The sequence below is a fragment of the Chinchilla lanigera genome, unplaced genomic scaffold (genome assembly GCF_000276665.1).
Source record: "Chinchilla lanigera isolate Chin_1 unplaced genomic scaffold, ChiLan1.0 scaffold00001, whole genome shotgun sequence".
Lineage (NCBI taxonomy): Eukaryota > Metazoa > Chordata > Mammalia > Rodentia > Chinchillidae > Chinchilla > Chinchilla lanigera.
In genome coordinates, this window is record NW_004955402.1 from 2,446,335 (window position 1) to 2,458,306 (window position 11,972).

At 48.5% G+C, this 11,972-nt stretch overlaps 1 protein-coding gene and 1 pseudogene across 1 annotated transcript in view; one reads left to right on the top strand and one right to left on the bottom strand.

Annotated features, from left to right (window-relative positions):
- The window catches only part of Rab31 (RAB31, member RAS oncogene family), a 92,139-nt gene extending 91,936 nt beyond the window's left edge, over positions 1 to 203 (bottom strand). Inside the window, exon 1 of the mRNA XM_005372596.2 lies at positions 84 to 203. Coding sequence (XP_005372653.1) covers positions 84 to 119 — 36 coding nt within the window. The 5' untranslated portion in view covers positions 120 to 203. The remainder of the gene's footprint in view (positions 1 to 83) is intronic.
- A 1,416-nt stretch (positions 204 to 1,619) lies between these two features.
- Positions 1,620 to 5,803, top strand: LOC106148853 (annotated as a pseudogene).
- The last annotated feature ends 6,169 nt before the right edge of the window (positions 5,804 to 11,972 follow it).

Consider the following 11,972-nt stretch of genomic DNA (forward strand, 5'->3'; position numbering starts at 1 on the left):
CGGGGCCTGGGGTGCACGGGCCTGGGGGCCTCCGGCACGCCGCGAGGACGAGAGCGCGCGGGACGGCGCGCGGGGCCACTCACCCCGAGCAGGCACACTTTGAGCTCGCGGATCGCCATCCTGCGCCGGCCCGGGGCTCCGCAGCATCCCCGGCGCCCTCCTCGTCTGGCCGCAGCAGCCGCGGGCGGAACCGTGCTATTTCTGGGCCGTGCGGTCACGTGGCGTGGGCTCCACCCGGCGCCTTGTGGGCAGTGGCCTGGGACCTGGGCGCCTAGGGGTCGCGGACTAAGGTGGAAGTGACAGAGGGGAAAACGTAACTCCCGACCTCTGGATGCCAGCTACACCGAGTGTGTGTCCCCCAAAGTAGAAGAGTGGATTCCAAGGAACAGCGGAGGTTAAGAGCAGGAAAAATGTATTGAGAGAGATCTCTCTTGAGAGATAGGAGGGGACCCAAGTGGGTTCTCACCGAGGCCGCTTCTCTAAGAATGCTTTATAGAGCACAACCGGGGTGAGTACTGCGTGGGTCAAGCTATAACCAACCCATACGATTAGAAGTATAGGGCTTAGCTAATACTGATCCAGTAGGGAAGCGGGTCGCATTGCAAGGGTCATGGAGACAACAGAGGCATTTGGGGGAAGGGATGGGTCCGGGGTTCTGGTCACCCACGGGAGTGACTGATGTCTATCTGGACTTCCTGGACCAGATGATACTGATTATAGCATAATTTCAAGCGAGTGCTTATCCCTCGGGGAGGGACCAGTATGCCTGGTCAGGTCACTGCATCTTTATCTGGAGTTGGCCTTTGACAAATGAGGCTCCAAGGGCCACAGTTGTGCTGTTCTCAACCTCTGCATTGATCCCTCCAGGGCCGAGCCCTGTCTGACTGCCTAGAACATTTCTACCTAACTTAGCTGTGCTAGAAGGATCGGGGGTGAGGATGGGGGGCAGCAGGGGCCTGCTGTGCCCTGCACAGAGTAGGGGCCGGGCCCCCACCACCTGGCCACTGTGGGTCCTCTGAGCCCCATCCAAGGGCACAAAGCCCAGAGACCTTCCTGGCCTGGGGCTCTCCGGGTCCCTAGGGCCTCTTCTCTCACCCTGGTTCCAGCACAGGTCTGTTTCCCGCTGCAGAGCACCCTCTCGGGTCTACACAGGGGAACACATGGAGAGGAAGCCCTTTCTCAGCGTAGGAAACGCAACGCTCAGGGCAGATCACACCCAGAGAATCCTTCAGCACTGGGAACCCGCAGGAGGCCCTCAGAGCTCCGCCCATCCGCAGCGCTGGAACTGGGGAACCCAGGCCCTGCAGCGTCCAGGGCAGAGGCATGGGCTCCTGTCCTCTCCTCATGCACCCGCAGCCTCTCCTCCCCCAGGTCATTTCAGTTTTCGCTGCTATAGAAATGTCAGCCTCTGCGCGGAATCTGAAAAGTGTTTTAAACAAATTGTTTTATACAGTTTTAACCAACTCCACTCTGCGTCCCAAACTCGGCCCCTGTCCTGACTTCCGGTGCGGGGGACATTCCCCTCTCCGGGACCAGCAGCCCCAGACTCCCTGGCTTGGCTCCTGGGGAAGTAGCGCACAACACAATCCTCCAGGGAGAACCCCAGCCTCAGAGTAGAAATGAACGAGCCCCAGAGACTGAGGTGCAACTCGGAGGCCCTGGCTTCACCCCTAGCCCGGGGTGCAGGTGGGTGCACGCCCCAACCCCAGATAGGCAGATGGCAGATACAGCTCCCAGAGCAGCAGCAGCCTTCTGGGGCCAGCTGCAGCCTTGCTATCAGCACTAAGTTGTTCAAAAAGTAGCCAGGGACAGGTTACAGGCCCGGCTTATCAGCATCATCCTTGACTCAGGACCCAGAGCACAAGGGCTTCTGTGTCCAGCCCACACAGATCCGGGGAGCAGAGCACACTGCTACACACTTGCAGAAACCTCAGCCCCCACCTTCCGGGCCTTCCAGCACCTTGGAGGCGCCCTGCCAGCCAGTAGGACCTCAGTCCCTGCACTGAGGCCTGTTGCTCTGGGCTTCCTCCCTGATAGTCGCCCGGCTTTGTGGTGCCTCCCCCTGCTCCCACCCCATTAAATCACCCCGTTCGTGTCCCATTACGTGCCAGCCTTGCTCCCTGCATCACCAAGTGGCAACCCCAGTCTGTCCACCACCCACATCGGTGGCCTCGTGCCCCCTCCTCAGCCAGGCCACCCTGGAGACTTCAATGTGGCCTCGGGAAAACTGAGTCCGCTCCTCTAACCTGAGGCCTCACAAAAGCCCTCATGGCCAAGATGAGAAGGTGACTGCAGAGACATACTTCAGGAGTGACAGGGTCCAGGTGGCTGCCACTCTTAACGACCTAGTGTTCTCTGTTGCGCTCTGGCCTGTGTGCTCAGGGCCATGGTATTAGTCAGGTGTCATAGCAGAGTGCTAGCGGCAGGCTAACGTGGGAAGAGGCTTATTCAGCTCACAGTTTGGGGGGCTGAGAGTCCCAACTGCGTGTCATGGGCTGTGGTCAGCTCTGGAAAGGACTTCATGGTGTATGTGGGAGGACGAGACCTCCATACAGGAAGTGGGGTGGGGGGTTACAGGAAGTAGAGCATGGTATAGGAAGCAAGTGGGGCAGGGGAGGGCTCACTCTAGTAACCACCCTCTCCTGCTCCCAAGAGAGCTCAGGGTCCCAGCACTAACTTAGTCCGTTTGGAAGGTAGCTCTCCTCCAACCGAGGGACCTCCCATGAAGTCACACCTTTTAAAGTTCTTGCCCCTCCCAATGTCAAAGTCATGACCTAAGAACCAAGTCGTCTAAAACATGAGCCTTTGGGGGACACAATGGAAACATCTGACTCCTACAGAATCTTCTGCAATTATGAAGAAGTTCTGATGTAACCTAATCAAGGACAAAAATTCAATGGTACATAACCGATAAGGTATCAAAAAAGTGTGCAAGTTTTGGTGAGGATTTTGTAAGGTGAAAGGTCATGGTACATGTTTAGATTTCTACTTTTCTGCTGCTTCAACGTCTCCAAGGGCATCATATCAAGGACAAGATGTACCCAAACTCCTCGGCACCCCGCCACAACCTCCCCACCAGCCTCTGCTCCACCCCCCTGGTGATACCCTTGGTTCTAGAAGGCCACACTCGAATCCCACCTCCCTCAGGAAATCCTCGCCTGTGCTCTACCCACCAAGCTTGTGACTCACTTCACCCCAACTCAACATAAATAAGCAACTGAATCCTTTTACCGCAAGTCAGAGGCTAAGCAGACACACAGCGCAGTCGTCTGTCTCTGAAAAGTTATCCTCTCTGAATTGTCAGGTATACAAAGGACTCGATTTTTTTAAGTGACTAGAAATGAGTCTTCTGTCTACAGCCTCCCTTGGACATTTTCCAAGCAGGTTCGTCCACCACCTTCTGCTGCCTCGAGGAGACTCGTGTTGCGTGGAGCTCCAGTGTGGGAGCACAGATGATCTTCACTGTGTGATCCCAGCATCCATCGGCCTCCCAGGACAGCCACACCATAGGCCTGTGGAGCCTGGAATACTTCCCAACCTTGGAGAGACTGGCTCCCAAGACTGTGTGGGAAATTCTTCCAAGAGAAAAGTGTTAGACACAAACAGGTATGTGGTGAGAGTCCCCTGGAAAAATGATCTCGTTCTTTAAAAAGTGACAAAAATAAGTCATAAAATTGATCCTGTTTTTTTGATTTAAGAAGTTCTTTTTTTGGATCACAACAAAGACAAAAGCATGTTTAATGGTGCACAGTGTCATCTGTTGTATAGATACTGGGTGAAAGCTGCCCACTGTGCAGAGCACCGGCAAGGTCTGGCATGAGCGTGGCTCTGCAGCTCACAGAGAGCAAGCATGCGGATTCACTCCTCCTCCCCTCGAGAGCCAAGGCTTGGTCCCTGGCCCGTGCATGATTTGGTATCAAACAAAAAACCTGATTTCATTTTGCTGTGGGCAACATTTATAACTTCGGGAATCCCTGTTTGTCATTGTCTCTCCCCAGTCCAGCGAAGGGCAGATGCTCACCATGTGCGATCTAGACACTGGGCGCTGCTGGCTGGCCGGGCCAGTGAGGAAAGAGGCCTGTGACACACAGCGGAGTGTCTGAGCTTCCCGGCCTTGTTACATTTGTTATTCTTATCATGAAAACAAGCACAAAACCTTCACTGCAGTCAAAACCAGCCACCTCCCAAGGGGAAGGGAGTCCCGATAACCAAGTTGGAGAGATTTGGACCTAGCTGACCATGAGGCAGGGTGTGTTGGGGCAGTGAGAAAAAGACCATGAATGCGACAGTGTGAGTATGTGTGCATGTGTGTGAATATGAGTTTCACGTTTGAATGTGTGAAGCATGTGTGCATCGGGGTATGTTACATGTGCATTATGAAATGACATGTACGTAACAGTGTGTGCTAGTGTGTAAAACTGTGCGTGAGAGCTGTTTGAGTGTGTGCCAATGTGTAGGAAAGTTGTATATGGCACTGTGTAGTGTACAAGAGTGTGAGTGTGTGTATGTGTGAGAGAGATTTGTTGTTTCTAAATTTGAAAGACTAGGAAGAAGGTATCACTAACTCTCCTTCACTTGAAGTGTCTTTTAGAATATCTAACTACTAACTAAGCAAGGTGGTCCACACCTGTAATCCCAGCATGTAGGAGGCTGAAACAGGATGATCACTGCAAGTTCAAGTCCAGCATGGGCTACATAGTGAGTTCAACATTAGCTGGACTACATAGTGAGACAAAAAAAAAAAAAAAAAAAGGAGTACGGTACTGTACCATGGAAAATTGAAGTACTACGTACTTAAAAATTGCCCTCTGGGCCAAGCGGGGCTGGGCCAGCTGCTGGTGGGAGACAGCTGAGGAAGTCAAAATGCCAGCATTATAAGAAAAAACAAATGGAAGAGCTCTGGATTGCTTTGCTTGATTGACTACTATGAATCTAAAATTAGAAAAATCCATACACAAACACAGTATAAAAATATGAAAGTCAGTCAGAAGAAGAAAAAGATTACAGAAATCCGAATGCTTCACCACCTTACAAAGGCTTTCTAATGTTATTACAGAATCAACACAAGGAATCAAACTCCAAGATTGATGTACTTTTAAGTGAAAAGCTGAACCTCCAAAAAGATTTAGAAAGCAGGCCCACACAACATGAATTAAGACTTTATAAACAACAAATGAAACTGGAGAAAGCCCTCAAGAAAAACACAAAATTACAGGAACTTATCAGTTGTACAAAAACTGAGGACACAGACAAAATAGATGAACCCAGCAAAGAAAACCATCAACAGGATCTAATTGATCAGAGATACTTTCAGGTGCTGTGTAGTATCAATTCAGTTATTCACAATCCAGGAAGTCTAGCAATAATTTATAAACAGAGCAAAGAAGGACCCCAACATTTGAGCAAAGACTTTGTTCAAGATTGTCGATTTGAACATCTTGTTCCTATAATAGAAATGTGGGCAGATGAACTGACATCCCTGAAGGATTTGTATAAGTGGCTGAATATACTATCTTCAGAACTGGTGCCTTGGCACAATTTGAAGAAACAGGATGAAAATGAAGGTGTCAAATTTGAAAATCTGTTGTTTATGGTAGATACCATGTGGGAAGAAGTTGAAAATAAGGAAAAGATAGTTTGTCCTCATTGTGTATGCTGGTGAGCACAGTTGGAAAATTGTGTAGGCTGATTAATGAGGATATGAATGAGCAGGTTAAGCAAGTATTAGGACCAGAAGACCTCCAAAGGTATCTGTTTGAAAAATAATCATTCACAATGCTTGGAATGGTGAAATTAAAGATATTCAAACCTTAAAAAAAAAAAAGGTATTTAGAAGTTGATTGAGAGGCTGGGGATTTTGCTCTGCAGCACAGTGCCTGCCTGGCAAGCCTGAGGTCACGAGTTCAACTTCCGGTACTGGGGAAAAAAAAAATGATCGAGTTGCCTTCAGGCTCCAATTGCACTGGAGCACTTGAAAATTTAGTTTCTGTTGTTGCAGCTATTAGTCTTCAAAAAAACTAAAACTTCCACAAAGGTAAAGCTGTAACTGCCTTCTGTACTCATAGGGGAATCGGACAGCAGCCCAGGGGGTGGCTTAGCAGAGGTGCTCTGATGAGCAGAGCGGAGCGGGTAGTTTGAGTGACAGGAAAGGGCTGAAGAGGCAGGAGCAGAAAAAGTGCAGTGGTCCTTTACGTTTGCTCCCAGACCTAGGGCGCTTCCTGGTGGCTCAGTCAAACAACCTCATCTGACTGGCTCTTGTGATCCCTTGTTTTGTGGAAGATTTGATCATCATAAAGTTCACTTTGATTACTGGCACCAGACGTGAGTGACTCCATGCTGGTCTGGTCCGGTCCATTGGGCCTGATGCAGGAATCCAATCCCAAACCACGGCCCCTGTGAATCCTATGCAGTGGTATCGTGAAGGCACTGTTCTCATCGCTGTCCGTTGACTCTGCGTTTGCCAGTGGGACAGATCCAAGAAATGATTTGGAATCCAATCCTCACACCACACACACCCTCACTCTGAAATATTCGGTGAGTGTGTGCTTCAAAGGGTCGGCAACTGAACAGGGCTAATAAACCTCCAGTGAGGTAGGCCAGACAGGGCATTGTGACATCAGACTGCATCAGACTGAGGTTTCTTTACTGCCAGTGTAATTTAAGTAAGTTTCTAAGTCTCTTCAACTAATAGTCTATTCCTCTGTAAGAAGTGGACATAAACAAGTGATTATTTGAGGGGAGGATTACATGAGCTGTGTGTGTGCTTCACAAGCAAGTCGAGATGACCAGCTGTCCCAGTCAGTGAGAGACCAGCCAGATTTTAGCATTGAAAATGCCACAACCTGAATGGCTGTTGCACTGGGTCTTTCCCTAACTTAATACTGTTGGGGGGTTGTTTATTGCCTATTAAAGAGAAAGTGTTAAGTTCCAAACACCCTCATGTCCAGCTCTGAACGTAGGAAAAATCCTAAACTGAGAAAACAGCGTCAATATGTCTTCATAGCTCCCAACACTCAAGCTCCCATCGTTATCTGACACTCAGTTCACATGGAAGGCTGATGACATAGATTCAAATGAGCTAAATAACAATAGTCTCACTGAAAGACCTACCAGATCTGACAGAAACCAGAACAAGATGGCTTGGCTTCCCAGCTGGTGAGATCCCTAGCCACTGGCCAACCTCTCTCCCTCTCTGGACCCCTCACGCTTGATTGTCTGGGGTCCCATTCCTCCACTGAACCTTTCTCTCAGAACCAACCACCAGCAGCTCTGCCACAGGGGCTTTTAAGGACTTTAAAGCAGGGTCCCCCTTTGACGAAACGTTTCTGGGAAGCTGACCTTCCTTCAAACAACTATGCACTTAACCCGCATGTGAGCCCTGAATTTCAAGCCACAGAATGGGTAAAAAGGAAATGACAGAAACCGCAGATCTTCATTGGCTTTCTGCATGATTCTAGAATCTGCGTAGTAAACTGGATCAAAAATGGTTCAGAATGCTCCCCTTGACCACACTGGGCAAGGCTGCATTTGTAGCCAGAGAAAAGGAAGTTCCCCATAGAAAAGGAAGTGAGGAGAGGACAGTGTGATTGGTCAGAGCTCCTGTCTGTCTTACGGGGTTGAACAGTTGGCTGCTTATCATTGTATGAGACTCATCTACTGGCCACAGAAGCAGGTTATAGTCTGTTTACACATCAAATTAGGTGACAGTTTACTATGTACAGAAATAACTTTAGGCCAAATTTAAAGTATGTATGGAGACAGCTTTAAGCCAAAGTTAACAGAATTTCCTTGGTTTGATTGTCAGCAGGTGCTCAAAACTGGAGTGCCAACCTATCCAGGGCTTGTTTGGAGATCCTGGGTATGTATTTCTCCTAAATGGAGGGAGGAAAATGTAGAGTTTCATCTGGAAATCACTAAGAGAAAAGATAGCTGGGTGTGGTGGCATACATCTGTAATCCCAGCACTCAGGAGGCTGAGGCAGGAGGATCGTTGCAAGTTTGAGACCAGCCTGGCCTACAAAGTGAGCTCAAGTCCAGCCTGAACTGCATAGCAAGACCCTATCTCAAAAAGACAAAAAAAAAAAAAAATAGAATTGACAACATATAAGTTAATACTTACTTTATAGAGGAAGTATCAAAGACAATGTTTTTAAACTGCAATCTGGGAGAATACTTGGCATAAATATGACTCAGTTAATGTTCTTAATATAGAAAAAACTACTGTAATTTATTTTTATAAAACTACCACAATCCATTAGGGAAAATGAACAGACACAGACGATTCACAAGCGGGACATGCATCTGAAGAAGATATGCAGTATCACAAGTGAAAATGCAGGGGACAAAAGCAGAATTAGGATGTGTTATGGCCATGTACCAACTTCCCATAAAGACGGAAAACCATTATGGACTGCAAACACGTACCGATAAAAATTAAAATGGAGAAAATAAAGATTTAACTAAAACAAAAATAAATAAAATAGAACATCAAGAAATAACTTTCTGCTCATCAAATTAACAAGGTTGTAAAACCTAAAGCTCCCAGCTGTAAGTGAATGGGAAGTTGGGTCAGGCGCCCAGATGCGGACCGGCCCTAGCTTTTGTGGTCAGTATTGCTTTATATATGTTGCTGTCCCTTGTCCTGAGGCACCTTCACATGTCCCTTCCCCGACACATTTATTTTGTTTTTTATTCTCCACAAGCAAATTTACACTCTCATCTTTACAAGTTTAATTCTAGGACCTGGCGGGCATGAAGGGTAGGGAATCTGAAAGCTCCCTGCTCTTCCATACCTAGGGAAGGGGAACTGGACCTGGGAGGTTTGAGTCAGGGTGCCTGGGGACCCTCTTGTCTCTTAAACATGAAAATCTGGACCGGAGAATACTGCCAGAGACAAGAGCCAATGCTTACTGGGCCTTAATTGCTGCCAAATAGCACTCGGAGCCAGCTCACCAGCATATCACTGACGTTGCTGTCCTCCTCCTGCACAGAAGAAGGTGCTGTTGCTCTTAAAACTGAGGCAAGGTCCTTACAGAAGCCTGCCCACCTGAGCCACGGCTGGGGCTCGAGCCCAGACATTCCGGAAGCAGCATGAGTTTCTCACACCATGTAGTGAACTGTAGCTTTTAGTTTGAGACAATGGCAGGACTGGGAAGGTGAAAATGTTGAGCAGCGTGGGAAATAAAACAACAGAGCTAAGGTAGGTACGGTGGTGCACACCAGTAAGCCTAGCACCCTGGGAGGCTGAGGCAGGAGGACTTGGAGAATTTAGCAAGACTTTGTCTCCCAGAAAAAGGGTGGGGGTTAGTGTTGTTTGGAAGAAGGCTAGGGATGTAGCACAGTGCCGGGGTTCAATCCCCAGTACCAAAAATAAATAAATACATAAGTAGAAATCAGAGCTGAAGTAGAGGATCGGGAGTTAGTTGCAAAGAGGGACAAGTCGATGCTGATTGCTGTAATCCCACCCACTAGCTCAGGACAGATCTGATTTCTCCCTGCTAACTGGAAGGCTGCCGAACAGTAACCTTCACGTTTTTGCATTTTCTGCAGGAGTGAGAACTCTCTCCCAGAGGTGAAAAATAACATTCGTCGACCACAAGAGATCCTGTCCATGAAACACATTTCCTACTCATCCATATTGTTCTCAGTGCCCTGGAGTTCAGCGCTAAAGAGAAAACACCAAAGCCAACAACACTTGTGAGGATTCATTTTATGTGAGAACTTGGCTACACCACTATACCCAGACGTGTGGTCAGATCTATCTCTCATTGGTTTTTGTGTCTCCAGAGAACTCAGATGAGGACAAGCCCTTGCCCTGAATCCACTCTGCAGCACACACTGTGGTTCAGACTCCGATACCCGAGCAGGACCCAGGCCCTCTCTGTGTGGAATCCAGGCCAGCAGCTGGAGATGTCATGGTGGACAAGGAGCCCCAGTGCCAGGAAGTCCCTGCCTTCTCTTGCTGGGACCACAGGAGAATGTTTGGTATTGGTCAATATCAGGTTAATAACCCTTAGTTATTGTGGGCTGGTCAGGCCCACAATCTCCCAAACAAGTGGATGGCAAAGGCTTAAGTAAATGAGACAACTGGAATGATCTTAGGGCTCCAGGAGGGTCCAACTCTCTCACAGAATTTGAGATTCTCTGTGTTAAGACGAAGAACTTCCCTGGGCTGCCCATATGCATTTGGTTTTCAAACAAAGGAGGAGGATACTGAAGAAAATGCAGGAATCTGGGCAGGACTTGGGAAACTCTTTAAGGACTTCTGTAGGTAATACTTTATGTTAATTTAGGAGAACTAAGTTAGCTCCAGGAAGGCCTTCACTGCAGGAATGAGATGCCTGGAGCTGCAGTCTCCTCTTAGTTAACTGGGGTTGGAGCCAAACGTCCTCAGCTGTGGCCTTTGTCTTTTGAGGCATCCCAACTTTACAGGCCAATACAGGTCTCAGTGGGGACCAGTGACTCATAGAGGTTCACTTACTATGAGTTCGCTGCCCATCTCCAGACAAGGGCCTACATCTCGGGCAAACTCACATGTAAATATGGAAAGCCAATTGGTTAATATTAAGTCCTGCTCAAAGCTGCTTCATCTCCATCAGGTCAAACCACATTTGTGGGGCAAGGAGAGGGTGTAATGGGTAACAAACACCCAGGTTGACAGACCCTGGACAGAAGCAGAGATGTGACTAAGCTGTGGTAGACACAGAAGGCAGAGCTGGTGGAGAAACAGCTGAGGTGGCAGCTGAGAAGGGAATAACAAGGCCAACACATGGGGTAGGCAGGGACCCAGTGGCCATGTGGCTAGCAGGTCTGGCCCTTGTCTGGCCTGCACCATGGAGCCTGCCTCAGGGATGTGATCCAGAAAGAAGAGACCTGTTACTATTAATCTGTATTCAGGACACTGAAGGGAGGGCCACACCAAGGCCAGGGCCGAGAGGAACACAAGGTGGCTGTGGTCACCAGGCCACAAGGAGAGACTGTGGGTGGTGGCACTGCAGCTCTGCACAGAGATGCTGGTGCAAGGTTGTGGGGGACACGTGGGATGGATGGGTGAGTCTGGGGACAGGCTGTTGGGTGGATAAAAACACAGAGAGGAACAAAGAAGACAAACTAGTTCCCAGAGGGAGGCCCCTGGGTGACCACAGTGCCCGGCTGGGCCAGGGCAGTCGAGACACCTGGTCAGGGCCAGTGCCACTGCCAGCCACACTGCTGCCCATCAGTCACCAAGGCAGACCCTGCCCCATCCCACACCTGAGTCACAGGTCACACCCTGCTCACCACACTCAGCTGTCCTGTGTGAGGCTGTCACATCAAAGTGCGTTTCTCCTCTTCTAAAACATTTTTAAAATTATGGAAGTAATATCTGCTTAGTAATTGACAATTAGGCAAAGTCTGATAGAAGTCACATTATTTTCACCAGGATATATGCATACTACACACACACAGACACAGACATGCGTGCGCACGTGCGCGCGTGCGCGTACACACACACACACACACCACAGAGCCAAGATTTATTAGAGGACATTATTTCTGCTCTTTTTTTGATGGTACAAGGGATTGAACTCAGAGTCTTCACACTAAGCTACATCCCCAGACTTTTACATTTCTTTTTATATTTCAAGACAGAGTCTCCCTAAACTCCAAGATTGCCCAAACTGGGCTTGAACTTTCACTCCTCCTGCCCAGCTTCTGGAGTGTGGGGTTATAGGTGGGCACTACCATGCCTGACTAGTCTTCTTTCTATATATAAAGTTGCATCTTAATATAGCTATAACCATTCTCCATATACAGTTTTGTATCTTTATCTCTCAACACTGCATCTCAAGTATTTCTTGTGGTGTAACCAAACTTTGTCATGAATATATTTGTTATTGCCAGGTGTGATAGCACACACCTGTAATCCTAGCACTCAGGAGGCTGAGGCAAGAGGATTGCTACACATTCAAGGCCAGCCTGGACTGCATAGCAAGA